General features: G+C 39.7%; 1 protein-coding gene across 8 annotated transcripts in view; it reads right to left on the bottom strand.

Moving 5' to 3' along the window:
• mei1 (meiotic double-stranded break formation protein 1) overlaps positions 1-24,454 on the bottom strand; it is a 59,717-nt gene extending 35,263 nt beyond the window's left edge. For 5 of the 8 annotated variants that reach the window (XM_005468432.4, XM_025906785.1, XM_005468435.4 and 2 more), the window contains exons 1-16: positions 24,377-24,454; positions 22,747-22,904; positions 22,425-22,548; positions 20,602-20,652; positions 17,899-17,972; positions 16,802-16,907; positions 12,300-12,509; positions 10,708-10,886; positions 8,959-9,073; positions 8,148-8,267; positions 6,870-6,969; positions 3,321-3,455; positions 2,762-2,876; positions 2,159-2,250; positions 1,715-1,862; positions 1,181-1,292 (exon numbers count right to left, since the gene is read on the bottom strand). In XM_005468432.4, coding sequence (XP_005468489.1) covers positions 1,181-1,292; positions 1,715-1,862; positions 2,159-2,250; positions 2,762-2,876; positions 3,321-3,455; positions 6,870-6,969; positions 8,148-8,267; positions 8,959-9,073; positions 10,708-10,886; positions 12,300-12,509; positions 16,802-16,907; positions 17,899-17,972; positions 20,602-20,652; positions 22,425-22,548; positions 22,747-22,904; positions 24,377-24,431 — 1,894 coding nt within the window. In that variant the 5' untranslated portion in view covers positions 24,432-24,454. Of the gene's footprint in view, positions 1-1,180; positions 1,293-1,714; positions 1,863-2,158; positions 2,251-2,761; positions 2,877-3,320; positions 3,456-6,869; positions 6,970-8,147; positions 8,268-8,958; positions 9,074-10,707; positions 10,887-12,299; positions 12,510-16,801; positions 16,908-17,898; positions 17,973-20,601; positions 20,653-22,212; positions 22,311-22,424; positions 22,549-22,746; positions 22,905-23,310; positions 23,393-24,376 lie in introns of those variants that run through there. The other 3 variants (XM_005468434.4, XM_005468436.4, XM_025906786.1) reach the window with 3 other exon arrangements.
• Positions 24,455-25,052: the final 598 nt, after the last annotated feature.

Raw genomic sequence — 25,052 nt, 5'->3', positions numbered from 1 at the left:
TAGAGCAGTCACCTCCTGCTGGTGATTAGAAAGAATGCAGGCATATCCAATATTCGCACTGGTCTCCCTTTTCAGATGTGGAAACTTTTATATACAGTCTATGTGCACAGCAATGTGAAGACATTCACATGAACTGCTCCACTGAACTTTGTGGTAAACCATTGCAGTTCCTGTTCACTGGTGTGTCAATCAAAAAGTGTTTGTTTTATTGTCAAAATGTTTTGTTTACATTATTAGTAACATCTGTAAATTCACTTTGGCCAGGATCAAAGTGTTCATAAATCAACAGATTATCGCATTAACAGTATAATAAAGCTAAAATCTAAATGTGCAGGAAACCTGAAGTGAAAGTGATTTACCCTTTTCTGTGAGCATTAAAATTGGCTATTGGCTATTCTAGGATGTTTTCATTAAAGGATCATTCTTTATAATCTTTATAATCTGTCCTATATCATTTATTATCATACCATTTGTTATCTATGCAACAAACCATTACAAGAACAACAGTTTAGGAATAATTCTTATAGATGCTGCAACACACAACCTTGCAACCTAGACAACATGCAGTCATCTGTTGTTTCAGACTAACTTTGACACATTTGACACTAGACTACTTTGATGTACACAGGGGTTCATTTTTGACTCAGTGTCTGCAATGTGCTCAGGTCCTGTGGCTGCAAAACAAACCCAAATCATCACCCCTCCACCACCGTGCTTCACATTAAGTGTGAGGTGTTCGTGCTGATATGCTATTTGGTTTTTTTGTAGAGCCTGAGATGTGGCTCTTGGTTTTATTTGCAAGCTCTCGAGCGTTGCACAGTTTGACCTCGGGCGAAATTGCTCAGATATCCACTGCTGGGAAGATTGTGCCATTTATAGCTGAATGTTCCAGACCAGCAAACTGGCAAAGCTCTGCTTTTATATAAATGCTCGGACTTGCTGGTGATTAGTTAATAAAGCTTAGTTGATTAGCATCAGCTGGTTGCTGCTTATAATTCAAATGAAAGCAGCTATGAGTGTATTTCAAAGGACTGCATAGAGTCCTGTGAAAACTTTCTTATTCATGACTATGCATTACCACAGACAAAAAAAGAATGATACCGTGCAATTGTATCATATCATTTCCTATCATCATCACCATTTCCTACCTACTGCTGTTTTGAGTTTATTCAGAACTCACCGAGTTTATTTGCAAAGGCAGCCATGAGAGATGGAAGCAGGGTGAACTGGGAAGATAGGATAGAGTAGAAGTTCTGCAGTATGGGGGCACTGGGTGCACGCTCACACATCCTCTACACACACATAGGAATTTACAGACAAAAACAAACCACAAACTGTAAACAATTTTTTCCCGTGTGATTGATTTTTTTAGCCTGGAGAGAACCAACGAAATATAACATAAAAACAATTACGAACACTACAGCAGAGGCACTGATCGATAGGCACGCGTGTCCATGTGTACGCAAAGCTAATGTAGACAGAGGCTGTGTGGCTGTGCTTATTAATATAGTCATTTAGAGGAGCCGCCAGACGGTGCATTATAATCAGCATGACCTATTTCTCAGAAAACAGGAGCCGGCAATTGATCATTTCCTCAAGTGTTTGGTTACGACTATGAAAGAGAGACACAGGGTTAAGATGAGAAGATGATTAACGTACATATGGGTGTACGTGTGAATGTGTACGTGTGTGTGTGATGGTTTTCAGCTCTCACTATAACAGTGGGTATCCAGACAGCATCACAGCAGCGGAGCAGGCATTGACACAGAGACTCTAGAGAGTCCTGAGCACCGCTGTGCTTGTATGGAGCTGTAAACATGTTCTCCTTCAAAACAGGGTCTGATGCACACTCCTCAGCCAACCTTGAACAGATATCAAGCACACAATAAGCCACTTATAAAAAATACACAGAGACAGATGCAAAAAATATATCTGTAAACACTCATACCAAGGATTTCATTAACCTCTTCCATCTGCAGTTTAACAGAAAAGATGTAATTCAGTGACTTCTACGAGAGTTATTGATTCAGTCATATACTTTTTCAAACAACACTTTTTTCATCTATATGAGAAAATCTCACAGACATACTGTAAGAACCTCATAAAACTTTGTATATACGTTTATTCAGTGACGCCACTGACTTAACAATGTCCTGACCTGCAGGCAGACTGAAAACAGACCAGGGCCTGGAGCAGAAATCCTTCAGACCTCAAAGCCTGGCTGCTGGGATCTGACCTCTTCATTCTCCCCTGAAAATTAACAGAGGGAAATGTTAAAAAGGGGCGCAGAAAAGAGAGAAGAAATGATGCAAAAGTCAGGAAATCCAGTCACATCAAACAAAAAAAACATCATCTAAAAAAATGGAACCTCTTCATAAAAACAGACTGAAAGAGACCCCTCTGTTATACAGGAATCACCCACTCACTTGTATATCTCTGGTTATTACTTTTAATGTTTCAGCTGGAATATGAATGCATGCAAACTTGTTGATAGTCACATTAAATACCATTGTTGCAACACTGTTCATTTTCAGACAGGACTCAGGACTCTTTAAAAAACAGCAGTGACAGACAAACGGCATCAAAGTGAGCTTTGTGTGTCAGTGTGACTTTTAAAAGCACTGATAACCACAGAGGGTGGTGGGGTGGTGGTGACCACTCACTGTAAAACCTGGCACAGATTGACAGACTAGACAGGTCTCTTTGCAGTTTTGTATCATGTGACCGTATTTTTCCATTTGCAGATAAAACAAAATCTCACAGAGCTTCGCAGATGAGCGGGGGAGGGCAGCGTTAGGCTGACAAATCTGTTAGTGATGGCCTCTATCAACTTGATCATTGCCTCGTACTGGACTGGTCTGGACTGGTGGTCGAGTCTGAAGAATTCAAATACAAAAGTAAACACTTGATATTATCAGGGGTGGAGTAGGTGGATGGTGCAGGGAAGAACAAGCAAGCGATGCAGAAGGGCATAGTGTGGATATCAAGTAGTTGTGTGTGTACATGCATGTGTCACCTACACAGAAGTTAAAACAGATCAAACGATCAATTAAGTGTTTAAGTATGTTTTTACTTTTTTGTGTCATGCTGTGTTGTTGTACATGTCTGCTGTCAATGTGTTCACTGTGTGCATAAAGGTCTTAGGCAATGTATCTGTCTGTTTTGTCACTTTATCACTAAGAGGTCAGAATAGATTATACAGAAAAATTGCTTAAAAAGACTCTGAAAGGTTGCCTGTTTCCTCAGGATGTAGTTGCACAACTGCCCTTTGGCAAGAAGTAACTCTTTTACATATTTGCAGCATACATGTTTGTGTATACCTGAACAAGGCAGAGGTAACGCTGGCTGCCTGTGTGGCTACCAGCAGGCAGGAGGAGGAGACTCCAACAACCAGGACCTCTGAAACTGCCACAAACCCTGGGCCACTGGGGAACAGACGCACGGTTGCAGGTTGTCTGCACATGCACACAGACAGACATGTAAAGCATTACCAGGAAACCTAATAGTGTGTGCTTGTTGAAGCAAAGAATGAAAAAGGAAGACATTTAAAAACGACACATCACAGTGGATCTGAAAGCTGCAGAGAACTGTGCTAAAAGAAATCAGGAATTTTTCACTGATAGGAAATTTTTGACATGAAAGTCAATAAGAAACCATGAAAAAGCTGACCGTCTATTTCTTCTTTTTGCCTGACCTTATCTATAATTCTTTGTCCTGCTGTGCCAATAGCAGCAGTGACTGTTTGCTGAGTCCCTGCCTCCCTCACTCACACACAGACTCTCTTTAAGGGCAGGCACACACAATAAACAAATAGTGCTGACCTATCGGCATTAGAAAGATCACCAGAGTACATCTCCCAGCTGCAGCATCACAGCTGTGCACTGTTGCCAAAACATTAGTTACACAGAACATCCTAAATAACACATGCATGCACACTGAAGTGTACACAAAGACACAAAGTGGTAATCAGCTCCAAAAGCCTCAAATCATAAAAAGAGCCACAAATATCAAAAAGCACAAAGAAACCAAGCATTTTCCAGAATTTTACTTTCTCAACAGCAAACAGCAGGGATTAGTCTGTGCTCTACTGGAAACTAGGGCTGTCATGACATCAAATTTTCATTTCATGATTAACACAAAAAACATTCATTTTTAAATATCGCAATTGTCGTGCCACCCCTGCGTCATTTAAGCGAGGTAGCTGCGTGCAGGAGGCAGCACACTCACTTACACTTAGCAGTGAATGCACCGAGACAGCAGGCACTATATTCAAATCCAATTAAACTTCCTAACTGTGCTATTAGTTACATTATGTGCACAATGGCACAATCTGTAATCAAACTAACTTTGTACTGGGGGACTAGAGGGTTGAAAGCAGGCTATGGGAGAGATTTGTACCTCAGCTGGTTGCTGTCTGGAAAAGTTCAAGCCTGCAGAGCATGTGTGATAATGGTTCTTGTTAGAGTACTGTATTGATTTTTATTCGCTGTAGACGATCCAACCCGAACCCTGACCTTAATAATAACTGAGTCATGTCTGGTGATTCTATATAAAAATATAGCTTTTGTAGCTTTACCATTACAATTCAATGCTTGACTCAAAGCCTTACCCATAACATTAACCTAAACCTAGTCTAAAAAACAGGTGCTAACTAGAATGTCCTCATCCTCCTAAAATTTTGGGTCTCAAACTCAAACTGTTCCTCATAAAGATAGATATACAAGTATACACCCAGACAACACACACAGACACACACACACACTTTAGCTTGTTCAGCACTTTAAGAGCACCGGCCGTGCTACTTTTTACACTTCTACTCAGCGTAAAGGACAACTTTCCCCCTAAGATTATAAAATCTCTTATCCCCTGTATCACTGCAATGTGACAGGGGAAACGCTCCACTAAAATTATGTCAACCTTGCAGAAACAAGACTCCTGTTTTTACTGACTTGGGATATATTTTCATCTCCGAGACAGCAGACAGTTAATTCAAATCTAATTAAAGTTGCCAGTCCATCGTATTTAACATGTTTTACAGGAGGTAGCTTCTCCTTGTCAGAGCAGATGGAGCTGCGCGCGATGTTCAGTAAACGAGCAAATGTGTGGTGGAGTAAAACATCTTCAGCATAATTGGCTGTGTGGTTTTGGTGAAACGACATGCAGTTTGTAAACTTTACAACCACAACTTACCACAAACAGATAGATGTGCTGATGGTTTTATAATACTGGAATAACTTTTAAAAACGTGACAAAATACATGCATAAAAAATGTTTTTACATCTAGCCACAAGAAACATTTTACAAACGTATGTACGTATTGGGTATTGAATCAGTGGTTTAACAAACATTTGAACACTATATTGCCAAAAGTATTTGCTCGTCTTCCTTCACACGCATCTGATGCCGTCCTACCATTTGCAGCTATAACAGCTTCAACTCTTCTCGTCAGTCTTTTCAACGTTTATGGAAATTTTTGATTATTCTTTCAGAATTGCATTTGTGAGATTAAACACTGATGTTGGACGAGAAGATCAAGACTCTGTGCATGACAGTCAAGTTCTTCCACACTAAACACGCTCATGTCTTTGTAGACCTTGCTTTTCACACTGGTGCACAGTCATGTTGGAACAGGAAGGGGCCATCCCCAAACTGTTCCCACAAAGTTGGGAGTATGAGGCTGTCCAAATGTCCTGGTATGTTGAAGCATTAAGAGTTCCTTTCACTGGCACTAAGGCACTGAGCCAAACTCCAGAAATACAACCCCACACCATAATTCCCCCTCCACCAAACTTTACACTTGGCACAATGCAGTCAGATAAGTACCGTTCTCCTAACAAACCCGGTCTTATCAAATGGAGAAGTGTGCTTCGTCACTCCTTAGAACACATCTCCAGTGCTCTGGAGTCCAGTGCGTGCTTTATACCACTGCATCTGACCTTAAGCATTGCACTTGGTGATGTAAAGCTTGGATGCAGCTGCTCAGCCATGGAAAGCCGTTCCATGAAGCTCTCTCTGCGCTGTTCTTGAGCTAATCTGAAGGCCACGGTAGGTTTGGAGGTCTGCTGCAAATGACCTGACCCCACTCTGTGATTTTAAACGTCCTCTCACTTCTGAGCTGAGCTGCTGTTGATCCCAATTGCTTCAACGTTGTTATAATACCACTAACAGTTGACTGTGGATTATTTAGTAACAAGGAAATCTCACGACTGGACTGTACTATCATGATTTTGATTTTATACACTTGTGGCCATGGAAATGACTGGAGCACTTGAATTCAATGATTTGGATGGGTGAGTGAATACTTTTGGCAATATAGTATATTAATATCATTTCACTAGCGTATTTTTTGAGGGAGTCATATTGTAAACTGTTTCTCCAGTATAATAATATTTTAAATATTAATCTATTTACTTTGGGATCCCAGTGATTATTCTAGTTAACCAATTAAGAAACTCTAGCTGTCGGGACAGTGTAGTTAAATCACAATTTCTTTTTACTTGCTGCAGCTGCCATCCTGTCACACCACTACTGTTCTCTGCTGTCTATGGACATGTTAATATTTTATAGCATTTTCGGTGTCTAAGCAGTGATCCTCGTTCCGGTGGAATCATTCTGACACTGGGACATCAATAAATACATTTCTTCTTCTTCAGTTGCTCCCTTATTCGCCAGGGGTTGTCATAGCAGATGGATCTGCATATTTGATTTGGCACAGATTTGTCATGCCAATGACCTTTTTGAGGCATGCCTTCCAGAGATTTGCTTGCCCTCCTGGTGACCTTTTTGCATGTTAGCCAAACGTGTTAACTACTACACTATGGAGCTAGCCAATATATAGAGTAAGTGAAGAAAATAAATATCCATCTCACCTCTCCAGTATTTCTCTGAGGAGCAGCAAACCTTGTTTTGGCACTTCCAGGTTGGTCAGCTGCAAAGACTCCTTCAGACTGCGCACCAAGGACTCCATACCTAGCACGCACCACAAACATGCTCGCTGCTTCAAAGAAATACTCAAACTCTCAAATGAGCAGAGACAAAAACAACAACAGAAAAACACTCTCTAACCTTGCTCGGTGCCAAAGTTCTTAAGAGTTGTTGAGAGACTACAGCCTACAGCAAGTTCGCATATTAAAATGAGTGACATGCTCATAAATGTATCACAAAGGATGCACACACAACAGCACTCGCAGCCTTGCATGTTAAACAAACAGTGACAGCGGTACATCTTTCTAATTTACTGCTACATAGAGTCTGCTGCCTGTGTTCATACTGACCTAGAGCAAGAACCTAACAGCAACAAGGAGTGGTTAGAGCAGATATCCTGTGTACTGGTAAATTAAGTCTGCATAGCAAGTGTTTCTCAAACTATTTCTCTGGGGTGGTGCTGATGTGCTGCAATTACTGTGGGGCCTCACATGCATAATCCATTGTAATGGCTCACATCAAAGGCATACAAACACACACACACACAGAGTGACACATACACATCCGTGTGTCTGAACAATGCTAAGAAATGCAATATTGTAACATTTTTTTTTCCCAATCAGCAATTACTGCTCGCTTCTGTAACCATTTTCCTAATATTTGGCCATTTTGCCTGATTCTTATTATATTACAAAAGCACCAGCTGCCTAGATGAAATAACCTAGAATACAGTAGCGAATTCTATTGGTCTAATTTCAATTTTAATGCGACTGGGAGCAGATGCAGATGTCAAGAAACTTCCACTTTGGAGGGTTTATTAAAATTTCCAATCGCTGTCAGAAAAATTACAGAGTGCAGCGTCATTCCATCTAAGCTGTCAAGGACCTGTCTTTCCATCAATTATCCAGCGGCAGCTATTTTCAGATATGTTAACCGATATACAACGAAACCCAGGGCTGAAGACAAAAAACAGAGATGGCATCGTCGTAATTCACTCAGGAATGGTTTCTGATCTGCTGTCTCGGCTCTCTCGCCCATAGATTTAAAAGATGGATGTCGAGACAGCTGCACAAAAGTGAAGCCAAAACATTTCAGAAACAAACGCTTCCATCTTACCTTGTTTATGCCATTCGCAACCGGAGCCTCTGCAGTAGTGACATATTTTGTCTTTGCATTCATACAGAGAGATAAAGTGGTCGTGCTCCTACAGCCTGTGTTCTCACCGTAAACGGAGTGACACTGGGAGAAAAAGAGGGGCTCCTCAGTTAGAAGCAGCAAGCAGCTGTAGGCAGACCACAGCAGCACCTCGTTGCTACTACAGGCCAGACGGTCAAACAGAAACTCTTTGAAAACAGTGACAAAAAGACAACTTTAAAACTTTGTTTTGTTCTTTTAAACAAAGTTAAAAGAAAAAGAGAGGACAGGGAAGAATTACTACAACACTCTTCTGAAAGTAGGGCAATGTTTTCTTGCACATTAAAGGGGACCTATTATGCTCATTCCCAGCTCTATATTTTTATTCTTGGACCCTACTAGAGAAGCTTCACATGATTCAAAGTTCAAAATAATCTTTATTTAAATTATTTCATCGGGTCTTTTTGTAGCCCATTAGCACATCTTCTGTCTGAAACAAGTTGTTTTTACTTCCCTCTTTCTTCTGATTGGCTCCCCCTTGAACAATAAAAGGTCTGAGCAGCAGGCGGGTGGGGCTGCTGACATTATACAGATCGATCATTGTAACAGTACATATACAGATATGTAACAAGGAAAAGTATAACAGGTCCATGTAAAACAGTACGGCAAAAATGATGACAATATTTTGCAAAAGTCTCATAAGAAATCTTGTACAAAATAATGACAATAATAATCGCAGACAAACAGCATAAGAAATGCAAAGCGACAGATAACATAATAACAGGGGTTTAGACAAAGAGAAGGATCCAAAGGGAACACAGAGGAAATCATTAGAACAATTCAAAGAAGGCATTAACTCACTGCAGCGACTGTGTTTGTGTGCCTGTGCGTGCGTGTTACCAGGTACGTCAGCGTTGATGAAGGGGGCACTGTACTGACTGGGGGAATGAACCAGAACAGATGCAATACACTTTGCACTGGTCACCTGCAAGTTCTCATCGCCACTCAGAAGCAACTGAAAGACACATTTTATGGGTTGTTTTTTTTTAGAATGCTTGACTTAAATAAAGATGCATGTTAATCAGTGTGCAAGACTTCCATAATATTACAGTGTTTACACTATAAATGTTTCTTCAATACCACCAACGGCTGATGATAGACTGAAGCAACAACTGGCTCCCATCTTCCATGCACTGTGTAGCATCTAATCTTTGCAATTTAGTGTGTTAGTTACCTCTGCCAAGAAGGTTATGTTCTTGGTAGCGTTTGTGTGCGTGTGTGTGTGTGTGTGCATGTTTATTCTCTCTGTCTGCAAAATTCAAAAAGTTTTGAATGAATTCTATTAAAAGTTTCCAGGGGTGTAGAGTGGGGTCATGTTAACAATCCATTCAAATTTGGCTTACATCCACCAAGGTTTTCAAGGTAAACTTAATGATTTATTGGCTGCAAACTGACAAACAGCCTGAAAACTTAGAAACTGTGTGTGTGTTCTATCAACATACAGAAAATACTGTATAAAGATTTAAAGTATCGTGTCACATTTAACCTCTGACCTCTCCTTCAAGGTCAAGAGACTTATTTATGTTTCTTGCTGCCATTGTCGATATACAGGGAATTACATTTTGGGATTCTAAAAATTACGTTCCTTTGACCTCTGACCTCTTCTTTAAGGTCAAACTTTCAGAAAATGTCTTTTCTCTTTAAAACTCTGCTTAAAATCATGCTGAGTTTGTTTGCGTCGACAACAATCGGGAAATTATACTGGTGTATAGTTTGTATCTAAATATCATGTCACCTTTGACCCTCTGATCTCACGTCTGCCTTTTATTCATGTTGACCCTAGAATGTGTTAAATACTGTCAAGAGAAAGAGAACAAGCTGCCTAGTTAGTTAGAAATATACTGTAGTATAATTTTATATAATAAGCTCAAATTATTCATGTTCATTTATTTACAAATCAGTGCTTATCATCCATTACCTGCCTACATAATGTTTGTGTAATCAAAGTAAACATCTGTCATGCTACCCTTATCTGATTCTTACTGCACTAAAAACTTCATAAAGTAGGTTTAAAAAGAACAAAGAAAAAAATGAATAAATAAATAATATAATACTATTCCCCTCAAAGTAAATTCAGGCCTCAGAGTGAAGTGCTTTGGCAGAGTGCTTCTTGTTTTCGTTCGAATATGTTAAAGGCTGGAGCTACAACATATTGACTCGTGTACCGAGGGGGGATTTATACTTTTGTAAATTCCACACAGAAATGGATTAGGTGCAGATTATATACAGCTGAGGGTGTAGTCGTTTCACCGACAACCAATCCCGAAGCAGTGCCAGTCTGACATCACAGCGTTGATTATTTAGTTAGGAGTTTGATTTAGAAGCAACACATTAGACAACAGAGCTCTCCATAAAACCTCCCAACGTCATTAGCTGTTCTGTAATGTGAGTCATCACTGAGAAAATCTAACGAGATGTAAACTACACAATGATTTCCCAGACATGAACCATAAATATTTGTCCAGGGTAAAACCCCACTGAATCCCTATTCAAAGGCACAATAATCCAGGATTAGAACTTCTTGTTATGATTATCGTCAGAGCCAGAATGCAGGTCTTGGGGATGAGAGCAGGATGTTTGGACAGAGACCTTTTTCAGTATGAGAGGCAGAAGGCAGTGGTCAGGGGGCTGTTGGTCTTGGTTTTGGCTGAGGCTCTGGCTGTTGTTGGCGAGGATGTCCTCGTTCTCATCGCACATGACCTGACAGCTCAGGCTGTTCATCAGAACTGACACAGCATCAGCCAGATGCACAAGCTGTGACAGCAGGCCTAACAGATGAAAGACAAGCTGTTACAGATACTGATGACACAGATCAGAAGTTTTAAACACGATGCAAAGTTTATACAAAGGCCTAAACATGGCTGAGATCTACACATGCATGTGCTGATAAATACATTCATGTTTTGTCTGGTTTTTTTTTTTTTTTTTTAAATTTAGAATAAAAGGTGCACAAATATTACCTACAGCGTCAATGTCACAATTTAAAATCTCCACCATTAATTTGATAATAAACTGGGCTATTTCAAATACCACAAAGGGAAGTTTTATATTAGGTAATCATTTATAAACATTAAACACCTTCTGTAATAATAAAAGTTCTCACTGTGAGGGATTTCCTCAGATTCAGCACCGATTTGTAATCATAAAAATGCAAAAATGCAACTTCCCAAAGTGCAACATTATTAGAATATAATAATCTTACTCATGTATTGTACATGTTTCCTAAAGCTAAAGAAAATTAATAATACCTCCTGCTTCTTCCACCATGCTGCTGCTATCATAGGTAAGCTTGCTGGTATTAAACTAATAACAACAGTTCAGCCATGTTTACTTTGCAATTGCAAACCAACCTCTATTTCAAACCTGCTGAGCAACACATTTTTCTCCCAAGTTATTACAATGGCATACATTCAGACTTTAAATTCCTGGGAGATAATGACTCTGTCTTATTTTTCCATAAATGTCTGTACCTAATGTAGACCTCAGTTCTGGTTATCACCAAAGCACACACTGCAAGCTTATTGTCCTTATAAGTCAAAGCTCCTCCAGATAGCAGGACTCTTTCATCTCCACATAATCCTCCCTCTTTCTCCATCTAGCTTCGCTCTTAAGGAGATTTGGGGGATTTAGGGAAGAAAACAACTCCTTTTTGTTATTATTAAGCCGTACAAAGTAAGGGAAATTTCTTAAATTACATTTTTTTTTTCAGTTCGAAAGGCAAATGTCAAATGACCACATTGCCATTCAAATAAGTCCTCAGCCGTCTTCTCTCAGCCAGCAGGGAGTGAAATTTTGTTTCATACATTGCTACAAATTCACAACCGTTCTCTTTTAATCTCACCAAGATCCTTGTTTTTAAGGCTTGAATAACAAAAATCTACATGATCAGACTTTTAGATGGTAGAAAACCAATTTTACTCTAGTTAGGTATCAGTTTAATTTGCACTTCAAAAACGCAAATATATGCAATTTTTTATTTAAGCAGCTACTGATGAATCTGAATGCGTTGAGATTACTTTATGATCATCAATTCTCATTTTCTCAGCATGCTTTATCAAATTTCATCGACAGTAGTTTATCCATCTTGTGAAATATACTGTTATAAAACAATTTGTAAAAAAAAAAAAAAAGGCCAAAAAACAAAAATCATAAAATGTATTCAACCAAAATATTTTTCTCACCGACACAATTTCTGAGGAGCTGCGGGGAGCTGGCATTGGCTAATGTTTTCAGCAACACGTTACACACTCTGTCCCTAACAGCAGAAGGCAAAGACTGGGCTGCTGAGCCCCCAGGAGCTCCAAGCAGTTGGAGCCACACATACACCACTGCACCCTTCAGTGCTTCATCTGGAAAAAGCAACGCTGAGCACAGGCGGTCCAACAGGGGCACTGGTGAAGAGAAATGGAAACAGGTAAGTACTTGGAGCACAAGTAAGACACGGGCATAATCATGTGGTATAGCTGTTAAGTGTCTATATGTTGTTGTGAAGCAGCTACTTTATTAGGTACACCTGTTTAATTGCTTGTTAACACGATTATCTAATCGGAGGGCAGAAACTCAATGCATTTAGAATAACAAGAAAGCTTTGAGCTGATAGGAAGACAACAGGGACTCAAATAACCACGTTCCAGCCAAGGTATGCAGAAAATCATCTGTGAATTCACAACATGTTGAACCTTGAAGCAGATGGGCTACAGCAGCAGAAGACCACACCGAAGCTACTCCTGTCAGCTAAGACCAAGAAACTGAGCTTAAAATTTACAGTGACTCACCAAAACTGGACAACAGAAAATTGGGAGAATATTGGCCGCAACATTTAGATGCAGGTCAGAATTTGGCATACACAACATAAAATCATGTTGTTTACCTTCTCTCATGGGCTCAGGCAGGTGGTTGTGGATGGTATGGAAGATATTTTATTGGCACACTTTAGGCCCTTAAGTACCAACTGAGCATCATTTAAACACCACAGCCTCCCTGAGTATTGTTGCTGTGTTGTCTATTCATTTATGACCTTGTAACATGGAGGTCATAAATGGCAGCTTTGAGCAGGATTAGACGATATCTCATAAAGCTCAGATCATCTCAAACCGGTTTCTTGAACATGAGAATGAGATCACTGAACTCAAATGGCCTCCACAGTCACCAGATCTTAATCCAATGGAGCACCTTTGGGATGTGGTGGAACAGGCGACTAACATCACAGATGTGGGACCAACAAATCCACAGCAGCTGAGTGATGCTATCACATCAGTATGGACCAAAATCTCTGAGTTATGTTTCAAGCACATTGTTGAATCTATGAAGATTTAAGGAAGTCTGGAAGCACAATGGGGTCCAAGTACTCAGTACTATTGAGGTATACCTAATAAAGCTGCTGATAAGTGCATAAATAGACATTTAATTGCAACATCATGTGACATTTCAAGATATTGTACATTTCAATTACCCAGAAAGACGTCTGCGAGTATGTACAGAAATGCAGGAAAATAAGAGAAAGATGCCCAGAGGTGAAGTAATGGTATTACTGTGAGAGAAGCTCAACAGACACCACAAAAGGACAGCAAGATTACAAAATGGAAAAAGTGCAAACTGCTGGGAACAAGGTGGAGAGTTTCAACTTTAGCTATGACAGACAACGGTGGACCCAGCGTCGGAGGGAAAATTGCCTTGAAGATGAAAGGATTGAAGATTGGCAATTGCGGGAGAGAGCGGAGTTAAACGGCAGATGAGAGTGTGAGCAGACTAGATTAAAAAACTATGTGGGAGTAGATTGGAGTATAAAAATATAAAGACGAGTACTTTCATAATTATTTTCACAAAATAATTTGAACCCTAATATTAGTTTGTTGCTAGCAGAACCTAACTGCTCATGATTTTCTAATTTATACATCAATGTAAATAAAAGGGCAAAAAATAAATAAAGAATTTAGTGTGAACACACCAGTATACACGATGGCAGGTGAGACACAGGCAGGAGACAGACATGGCTAAAGAGAGGTGAAACAGCCACATTGAGAATAGTTGCACAGCGGATAAGAGCACAAAGCAACACGGGACTCAGCGACTGTCGAACATGGAGAGAAAAAGACAGAGATGACAGAGCAGGAGAGCCAAATCCAAGCCAGCTGCTCTCTGGAGCAGATCAAAACCCATGTGAAGCAGAAGAAGCTCCCAGACATGTTTGATTAAACCGAAATATATGAGGCGGCCAAGATGACAGCAAAGCATAAAGAGAGAAGCGGTGGGGGTGGGGGCGAAGAAGGGAAAAGAGGTAGAGGGGGTGGTAACTCCTCCACAGACAGAGGATAAAAAAAATGTAGGGAACAAAATATGAGCTGCAAAAGAACAGATGAGAAATAAAACGCCGTGCTGGTGTTTAATGCCACTCAATGAGAAAGAAACACAAACACGGGGGGAGGCGCGGCAAACAGACAAAAAGGTCTTCTTGTGCTTTCCTTAAAGAAAAGAGCAAAAGTTCATTTCTGTTTGCCTTGCTTAGTGTTTGGCTGCCCTACTGTGATGCTTTGAACTACCTGTCTGTTCGTCTTCTGATCCGCTTTCTACAGTATTTACCCATCACTTTGCGCTTGTTACTTCACCCTGCTTCCTCTTTCTTGGTCTATTAAAAAACATTTTAGTTTCTCTATATTTTTGCAAGCACTTTGTAAAAAAACTTCTTGTGAAAAGTCCTTGCATAAAAAAAGCGCTTGCAAAAAAAAAAAAAAGCGGAAATGCTGGATGCTGAGATGATGCAAAGTCTAGCTATAGCAATGATGAAACTTGCCATTTAACTGTTTAATTTTAGATGGCTGATATTTTTACATATCAGTCGGTGAGAAACATTTTTAACTTGCACTATTGTCCTTTCCTTCTTTCATCCCTCGTTATCTCTGTTTCTGGAAGAGAAAAGTATATGAGTGAGGACAAAAAGAGGGGTTAATCAGTCAGAAAGACAGGCAGCCAGTGAGTCAGAGTCAGAGCGAAATCTCCTGGGTGCTCTGGGCATGTGTTGTCATTGCCGTGCTGTTGTCGTTATTTCAAACAGCCCCACAGAGACTTGCTGAGTGACAGGCCACAGACAGGCACACACAGTCAATAGTGGCAGCCCACATCTTGCATCAACATTGTAACAACTCACCACTACCTGCAGCTGCTGGAGGGAGCTTGAAAAACTCATGAAAATACATGAGAGGTGGACACACATAGCATAATAAAATAACTACGGTGGCTGCCTTTTTGGCATAAGGATCACATTCGCGCTCGATCGTAAAGACGAGCAGTCAGGCGTGACACAAACACAGCACAATGCACACACGAACACGAAGCTGATTGACAAAGCCTAATAAGCACTGTGGAAAAATGATTCGGGGAGTACAAAGATATCATACAGGTGGTTGTAAAAGAGATTAAATCAACAACTGTGAGTTGGGGGAGGAGTATCTTTTTAGCTCGCTATACTACAGCTTGTACCTAGATAAATACATACATATAGATGGGGAGATTCAGGGAAAGGGTTTGGATGAACATTTGCAGTATTTGTAACTTTTGCTATTTTACTTTCAGCAGGTGCTGGTATGGGATTGGCTATGCAGATGGAATTTTAAGGTTGGTTATCTCAGTGCAGCTGGAGAGCAATTGAAAAGGTCATAACAGCTAGAGAGATTGAATTGAGAGACTTCAGGGGAAAGGATATGGAAGATAGAGTTGTGTGATTTTTTTCTAATTTCTTAGAGGCAGAGGAGGTGGAATAGGGCACAGCATGAGAAAGCTAGTTTCAAAAGTGGACATAGTACAGCTATTTCCATCAGCCAATTTTCTTATCCAACTAGGGGACTCAGGAGGCTGGAGCCTGTCTGAGCTGGTATAGAGCGTCCTGGACATGTCGCCAGTCCATTGCAGACAACGCTCTCCATGCATCTTGGATACAGTTTAAGAAGATAAATACAGGTTATGGTGACTGAAATGTAGATATGTCTCTCTAGGGCAAAAGAGATCAGGAAAATTCTATATTCCTTCATATCTTCCTCTTCCATTTCAGGTGAACTCTACATTTCGAACACATTCTTGGATCTTAGCCCCTGAAAATAATACATTTTTAATTCAGTTTCTGTCTCTCCAGTGCCACAGTGAAGAGTGAAATAGAGAATGTGACTGCACAGTGAGCTACCTGAAACCTGACCGATCCTGTCTCAACCGCATTTTTAAAAACTGACCTGAATCAACGCACGTCATCATTTTCTTGCGGATACTCTATACATTCCCCGAAAGGCAAATGAATGTCTTTGCTAAACAACGGGGTCATTGGCTGTGGCCTGCTACGCAGCAGTATGTTTACAGTTTAAAAAGTATTTAGCTCCGGATTGTAAATCTCAATGAGAGGAATTCATGAAGCATGAACTTTGTAAATAAGTCCATGCATCACCTTTTCACCCGTGTCCAGTACTGGTAAAAACAAAGGGGAAAAATTATGCGTTGCTTACAACATTTCCAAGAACTGTTTATCACTTGCCACATGACGAGATAAAGTTCACACTCATGTTGAGAGACAAGCTTACTCATGTACCTTTCTTGATAATAGACTGTACAGAAAATAAAAACAAGGATGAAAAAAGACTACTACTAGGGGCTACGTGTCCCTGTATTACTCTGAGTCTGAGTGTCATTTCCAGGGTCTCACCATAATGAGTCACAAGGCTCTGGGACACAGTAGGGGCAGCTTTTATTAGGTTACCCAAGAAGCTGAATGTAGGAAGGAAATGCTTCACACTGAGCTGCTCACTAAGCTAGAAAGAGAACACACAAAAAAATCATCAGTAAACTTACACACACACATAGTAATATAAAGGAAATGCATTAGATCATAAAGCGCTACAACATCGGTTTGCACAGGTGTCACTGTCTTAAAGCTAAACCTTTATTTTAATGGTAGGTTAAAAAAATCTTCAAAATGACCAAAATATATTTTAAAACGACTACAACAACCTAAATATCCTACTACATATATGTTATTAACCGCTTAAGTTTTTCATTTCCACTTGATAAAACATCTCCGAATTCAGTCAGCGAGAGCTCCACAACAGTAAGGCCAAACACACACCACCATGGACTCAGAGGATTAGAGACACTCGAGAGATTTTCGCCTCCTTGTCCCCCATCACCAGCTTTGAGTGAGGTAGGAAACACTCTATCAAAAGCTGACATTTTTATTTCCACCAAATAACAACTGCAAATTGGAGAATTAATAATGGGTCAGTAAACACTGTTGTTAATGATCCTGTCCTAAAAATCCTACAACTGCAACTCTGCCAAATCTGATGCAAGAAAAATGAAGCACAATAACGCTACACCCACTTCCATACATAGCGATACACAGAAGAAGGGTTAATCTGAGCCCAAGTGCTTGCGTGTTTGAACTGGAAAAAAAAAATCATTTTTCTTCCACTAACAGCTTGTGTCAAAACTTCTAATCAAGCTCTGTTCTCGTAGCATAAATGAGACTTGTCTGCTGTGGCTGGTGTTATATTTCTCTGTCATCATCAGTATACACAGCTATACTGTTTTCCACCTGCAGCAGAATGAGCCTTCTCCATTACTGTCTCCCCCTGAGGTGACACAACAGCAGCAAGAGGGAGACAAGCACACTGTCTGTTTACTAAACAGCCTTGGGAGAGTATGACGCTAGTTACACAAGTGCTATTAAAATTTTTAAGATGTTGGGCATGTTCTTTTGCCTGCACGTGCACATGAGTAGGAGCGTTTCTCTATTTGTCTTACCTGTTTGTGTATCTCATCCAAAACGAAGCGGAATGACAGTTCGCTCTGGAGCTCCAGGAGTAGCTGAACCAGCACTGACGCAAGTAAACACACACACGAATGTATGCATTTACACAGGCAGATAAAAAAAAAACAGAGAGGTGTATTCATTAAATAAACATCACAGACAAGTGCAGTTTCACACTTTCGCACAGTCAGTGCAATTACGAGACAGAGAAAATCAAAACAGTCAATGTTAATGAAAAATCCATGTGTATAATTTTTGAAGTTTAAAATTTTCCTTCAGTATCTTCGACCACTGCTTTAGAAATTTGTATGCGATTACATGATTCAAACAGGAATGTACTTAAATATGAAGTGCCTTTAAATAATGGTAGTTAAGGAATTTGTGTTACATAAGGCCTCATGTCACATAGGCCTGACAACCACAAGTCGCTAGTGAAAAATCTGACTCCCTGACTGGGGGGAGGGTTGTGCACTGAAAACCTTGCCATGGTTGGCAGCAGATTGGTGCGGTTGCTCATTATGGTGCAGTCACTGTTTATTCTGAGCAGTAGTGAAACTTGAAGAAGTGCAATGCAAGCTGGGAACGGAGAAAGTAAAGGTTGTGCCTAAATGCTGCCTGCAACCAACACAGTTCAAAAGGTGCCAGTTTGCAAATGTTTGCAGAGAAGACAGCTTCTTACATGCAAACTGCAGCAATCTGCTAGCAACCAAAGAAATGCAAGGAGATTTTTGGTGCAGCACTGTACACCCTCAATTACACTCTGCTGACTGCCAGGAACCTCCAGCAAACCACTTGCTACCTGTCAGAAAATACAGTTGCCAGTGTTCACTGACCAGTCTCTGGGTCTGTATGAAGGTAGCTTTAGAAATTAGTTTCACAGCAACTGTCAGTACCCTCCTGCAATTTCTTACAGCACTTTCTTTAAACCCTTGCCAAACATTCCTACCGATCAGTACTAATCAGTATCAGACAAATGTGCCATTATTTTACAGCATACTGAAATTTCAGAGCTGGCGTCTAATGTGACATTAGCGCCCTGGAGCTCCAGTGGCTCCATGGTTCATATGTCACATGACGAAGAGTGAGCTCAGGGCATAAGTAGTGCTAGAAAACAAAATCGACCTTTTTTTAAGGTCTAAAAAAAGTGATGGACAAACAGGGATTAGCATTGTCATGAGTACGTATGGGGAATGTTTGTGTTACTTTTCTCCCTGCCCAAAGGGAAAAGCAAAAGTCCCATACTGCAAACTAAACATAACATTTGGGGCAAGTTCAATTTAAAAACTGTGCAAGACATAATGATACGTTTGCAGGTAGAACCTGTTTTCATTAAAGGATGTGCACTGGTGTGCAACAGGCTATGAGTTGTGGTATATTTCCATTATTGGGTGTTATACAAGCGTTACCCAAACAGTAGTGACATATATTAAACCCTGTCATATCAAAAAGGCAGTGTACCAAATAAATAAACTGCAATAGATGCAACATCTCAGGGTGTTTAATGCATCGGTTTAATGCTCAGTTACAACACAAGTTCTCATTAAGCTGTGACTGCTAAGCCGAACAATTCTGTGAAGGTTGTAGGCTTTCTTTCTCCTTCTTTCTTATCTCCTCGCACTATGACTGCATTATTTATAGCGCTCAAATGATTTACAAAACGTGTGCTTTACACACTGTCTGTGCAGAAACTAAATGCAGTGTCACATTTTAAGTACTCTTCTAACTGTTACAGAAAAGCAGTCCCTTGGGCATTTTTTAAGACAGCTCCCGTAAAATCATTCTGTCATTTGATTTGCAGCCGTAGGTCCAGGCTGCTGGGGGATTCCCATGATGCACTGAGTGTTTCTTCTTCAGTTACCTTTTTCAGTCATGATGTATTTATACACCTCTCTGCATTTAATTAGCTATTATTCATCTCTGGCTCTCTTTCACAGTATGTCTCTGTCCTGTCTTCATCTGTTCACCCCCAACCGGTCATGGCAGATGGCCCCGCCCCTCCCTGAGTCTGGTTCTGCTGGAGGTTTCTTCCTGTTTAAAGGGAGTTTTTCCTTCCCACTGTTGCAAAAGCACTTGCTCATAGCGGGTTCAATGATTGTTTGGGTTTTCTCATGTATTATTGTAGGTTCATTACCTTACAATATAAAGCACATTGAGGCAACTGCTGTTGTGATTTGGCGCTATATAAATAAAATAAAAGTGGATTGAACTGAATTAATTTGGATTTACTAAAAATTTTTAGCATTTTTGAAAGGCTGCAATGGGATAATCTGTCTGAGTGTTTGAAAGTGAGATTTTGCCATGAGGCCAAGATTGAGGATACAGAATAATCTGCATTTGGCTGCCCAAATAAATTCATTAAGTACAAAGAGAAATTCACATTTCAGCTATGAAGAAGTAGCAGTGAAAGATTATCTACTCGTGGAATGACGTCAAAGCCTCCATGTGGAGTCAAAGATCGCCTTAGCCACCAGCACTGACCATTATCAGCAAGAAGGCTTATGTGTAACCTCCAAAAAAAAAACAAACCACTGACTGTGTGTGTGTATGTGTTCACAAAAACAACTGCATGGAAGGCCTGCATCTATGTTTGTGCAATGTGAGCACGAGTCTGTACATACAGTGTGTATGTGTCTTTTCCTGAGCACACACAGACACACAAGCATACATCACTAAACCAGAAAGAGGCATCTCTTCACCTTGGTCAACCTTCTCCAGAGTGACAGGGTCCTCTGCAGTTTGAAGCATCCCTGGGGACAGAGAAGATATGACAGAGCAGATTTTAAAAGGCATACTTCAAAAACCACATGCACTCTTGCTTCTGCACAGAAGTACAGGAGGAAGAAATTTAATGTCATTATACAAAAAAAAGGGCAAAATAGGACAAAATAGAGAATACAAATTACAGAGACATTAGATGGGGCTTCATGCTAATAAAGATCTATTTGATCATACTGTACAGTGTACTCTACCTTGCATTAGCTTTGCTGGACATCCAAGATAAAGTACTATCTTAAAAGCATGTTAAAAAAACAGCTCAGTGTGTAGTGATGAATGTAAGGCATATTTTTTATTGGATTATGCTCAGATGGAGAAGCACAATTCATGCAGACAATCCCACAAGAACTGTAATAGCTCTTTTAACGTCTTGTCAGATTGGTCAGAGCTTTTATGGCTTAGCATTTTGCCACACATCCTCTTATTGTGCTAATTTGATTAGAGCTTAAATGGTTTCAACATAGCACTTAATGCGGCAACCTAATAATCCTCCAATGAGGAAGTTATCAATAAAACCCTCTGATGATCTAGCATTAAAAAAACATACAGAGGTTTAATTATAGCAGTGTAACATTTGCAATAGAGGAGTCAGTAATTTAGTGTTGTGAGGATAATAAAACACAATGAACGTCTATAGATTAACAGTGTTACTGGCTCCACTGGGATTTTCACGGCACTGGTGACTTTACATATAACCAACATAAAGCTTAAGGACGAACTCATTCCATATTTAAAGATCCTCATAAATTACTGCTGTCATGTCATCCGATATGTTGACACAGAGAATTATTCACAGTACAGGAGTGGAAAAAACTTACGCTAGAACTAAAATGCAAACAAGAAATCACACATAATGAAAGTCTTGATAGTTTTATATGTTATATACTTTTGTTAATAGCTGGTATTTTGTGTCTTATGTCTTTAAATCAAACATTTCAGAAATAATTTCAGAAACCCTGTCATAGTTAAAAGCAAAGCTTTCCACTAGCCTGCAGCCCATGCTAATGATTTTTTTTTTTGGGTGGCTACTTAGTTTGATGATTCCATCTATGAAATGAGATTTAATGTGGCTGTCATTAAAAATGAAAATCGGTTACATGAATCAACACAGCGTGATATACGGCACTTAATTAAGGCCCAAATGTCTGCATCACATCAAAGTCACAAATCAGTATAATGTTTTAATCACACCAGCGATGACAAGCACACCTCTCCAAAGAAAGGAAAAGTAGTAAACTCAAGGTTAACTGCATTATCGGGGTGGATCTTTTTTTTAAAAATGAAATCAACGCAAAAACTATTATGTTCAGTAGTGTGAATATTTCTGTATCGTGCTGTTCTGGTTGATTGCTAAGATCAATTGTTCCCGCTGTTCAGCCTGACCTTGCAGAAAAGCTGTAATGCGACTGCACCACTAATACAACAGTGGACTAACACAGTGGTGATTAGCTTCAAGGAGTGCAAATGTTAAACAATCAAGCTCGAGCTAGTGAGAAAACAGCCAGTGATGGTTAGCGACTGTCAGTACTTACTGAAGGTCTGTGCACTGCAATGGTACTGTTGATGCTCCTTGTTTTCTAAGTGCATTCCAATCTGATTTTGCTTACCATCAGCCTACCTAGCATTAAACTGTTTGCACCTCTAGGGAGATAGCAAGTGAGAGGTGAAAGTCCAGCTCTTCACAATCGCCCTTACTAGACATTCCTTCTGTTTCTAATCTGCTGCATGTGTTACTATTTCTCACCCAATAGTTTGGCTGTAAAATGCAGACAGACTCTGTGGTCCTGTTGGAGCAGCTCTCTCAAAGCCCCCGGAGAACACTTCAGCACTCCACTTACACTGGACAAGGCAGAAGACTTCCTCACAGACTGCATCCAATAGAGAAGCGTGTAGGAGGAGAGATATAGGAGGGTAAATAAAGCTCGAGCTGAGCATCAAGGGAAATTAACAGGATAATGCAATTTTCATACACATTTCCCAAGCCCTCCTAAAGGTTGTGCAAGAGAATGTAAAGCCACAGCAAACAGCTACAACATGGAGATGTATATAAATATATTTCTTCTCACTGCTATGTCTTCATCGTCAATCATTTCAATGAGGCAGGCCACACAGAGCAGCAGCCCGCCTCCCTCCACAGGCCCAAGGCGCCTACTCCACTTTGGGTCATGTCTGAAGTGGATCTTGTTGCAAACTATGTCCCTGCTTGTCATTCTGTTTGTTTCGCCTGTTCAGACAGAAAGACCACAACAGCTTTTTAAACAAAACTGCAGGCGACCAAGACTGCTAGCAAGCTATTGTATTACCTAGCGCTACATGCTAACTATAATGTTAGCACTAGCTAAAGTTAATTTATGACTTAGCTAGCCATAATTTTCCTTAAAAACAGATGTTTTTGAAGATTTCTATTAAAACCTTCAAAAACATCTGTTTTTAAGGAAAATTATGGCTAGCTAAGTTATAAATTACCTAGCGCTACATGCTAACTATAATGTTAGCACTAGCTAGAGTTAATTTATAACTTAGCTAGCCATAATTTTCCTTAAAAACATCTTTTTGAAGATTTCTATTAAAATAAATGCTATCGACAAACTCTAATAACCAGAAATATGTGTAATAAACCTTAAACTAACCTTTGCTAACAACATATAGCAGAGGAGAACTGTGCTGAAATGATGGCTAAAGTCAAAAACCCAAAACTTTATTGAACATTACAATACAGTAGGTTACCAAAATAATTCCACTAATAATGCAGAGAAGATAATACTAATAATACTAATAAAAGCTGCATTTATGATGTAAAACATTTTTAATATTATAATGATATTATAAAAAATGTACATTTGTAAACAAAAATATGATACAAAAACTTAAGATGTATATTTATTAAATAACTAAATTCTCCTGTGAAGCCTCCTTCAAAATTTACCTTTTTATAGTAACGTTAAGTGTTGGTTTTAAAATAAACAAAAAAGGCCAAATTCTGACAAAAAGATAACACAGGACAACATATTAATATCTTTAAGAGTGGTTTTACTCATATTAGCAAGTGTTATGTTGAAAGGTAACCTACCGTATTAAAAAACCACAAAAAGAGCTGGAGGTGTACACACCCACATGTCTGCAGATGACACTAATGGATTTATCTGTTATCTTTAAATGCCTATGATAATAAGAATGCAAATGAAACAACTCTGGAATAGTGTAAGTACGTGACCATAGTTGTAAACTGGTGATATATAAATAACTTAATGTAAATTAATGGAAAAAAAAAAAAAGATAAGATACAATGATACAAGCATTTTTTCTGGTTGTTATTTCACTCTTTTTACTAGAAAGATCCATGTGTTGAACAATAGTGCATGGAGATAATGTTCTGGCAAATAATGATAATTATCTGAAATGCTATGATCATTTTTGCTGCAGTTATTGGAGCTTTTCAATTTCGTGTACTTATGGGAAATGCTTGCCCCATCATTACATTCATGCTTGTTTTTTTAACATAAATTCACATGAAACAGCTGCTTAGGTCCCATATTTCTTGCTGATGAACAGTGGAGCTCAGTACTTTGTACTGCTCTGCTATTAAAAGTCCAATTAAATCAACAGTCTCTAATATTCAGAGGAAGCCTGATGGTGTATGTTTGAGCAAAAGCCATGCACAATTAGCCTCACAATTATATATCAACACCAATTTACCCTCCAAGGAATATCTTAGCTGATCGTTATGCTGAGACGTGTGTCTGAGTATCATTTAGCTGTGAAGGCCACAATTTGGTTATCACCATGACAACAAAAGCCTCTGGGCAACTGAGCCACTGTGTGATGATAGGTGTGTGGGGGCGAGTATCAGCTACTACCGACATGTCGATTTATAATCTCCCTCTGCTTCTCTTTAAGCAGAGTTCAGTGCGCATCAAAGCATCACACGTGTGGCCAGCTCAGCACTCCGCGCTTCTGTCTCTCAGTGACGGTGTAAATGGGTGCGCACAAGTGTGTGCAGAGAGATAAACCCTCTCGGAGTTCAATATATGTAACCTTTGACAAATGTGCTGGGCTCCAGCAAACGTATTTTAGGCGAAGTGTAGCTACTGTGCTGGGACTGTGTGTGTGCAGGAAGTGGTCAGAGGCTTTTGTTTCTTCTGGTTGACTGAGAAGAGTCAGACAAGATATCGGTTTATAAATTTGTGCCAGGACAGGAGCTAAATCCATCAGTCTGTGGCTTTTTATTCGCCCCCCTGAGAGAGGCAAATATAACACAAAGAAAGAGACGGAGAGCCTTTCTCGCTGCTCAGGTAAACAGGATGCATAATCTGTCAACTTTATTTGACAACTGCTTCACATTTACTTCAAGGGGGGCCGGTTCAGGGCCAAG

The sequence above is a fragment of the Oreochromis niloticus genome, linkage group LG4 (assembly GCF_001858045.2).
Source record: "Oreochromis niloticus isolate F11D_XX linkage group LG4, O_niloticus_UMD_NMBU, whole genome shotgun sequence".
NCBI classification, from domain to species: domain Eukaryota; kingdom Metazoa; phylum Chordata; class Actinopteri; order Cichliformes; family Cichlidae; genus Oreochromis; species Oreochromis niloticus.
Note: the sequence above shows the minus strand (reverse complement) of the source record. Positions and strands in the feature narration are given on the sequence as shown.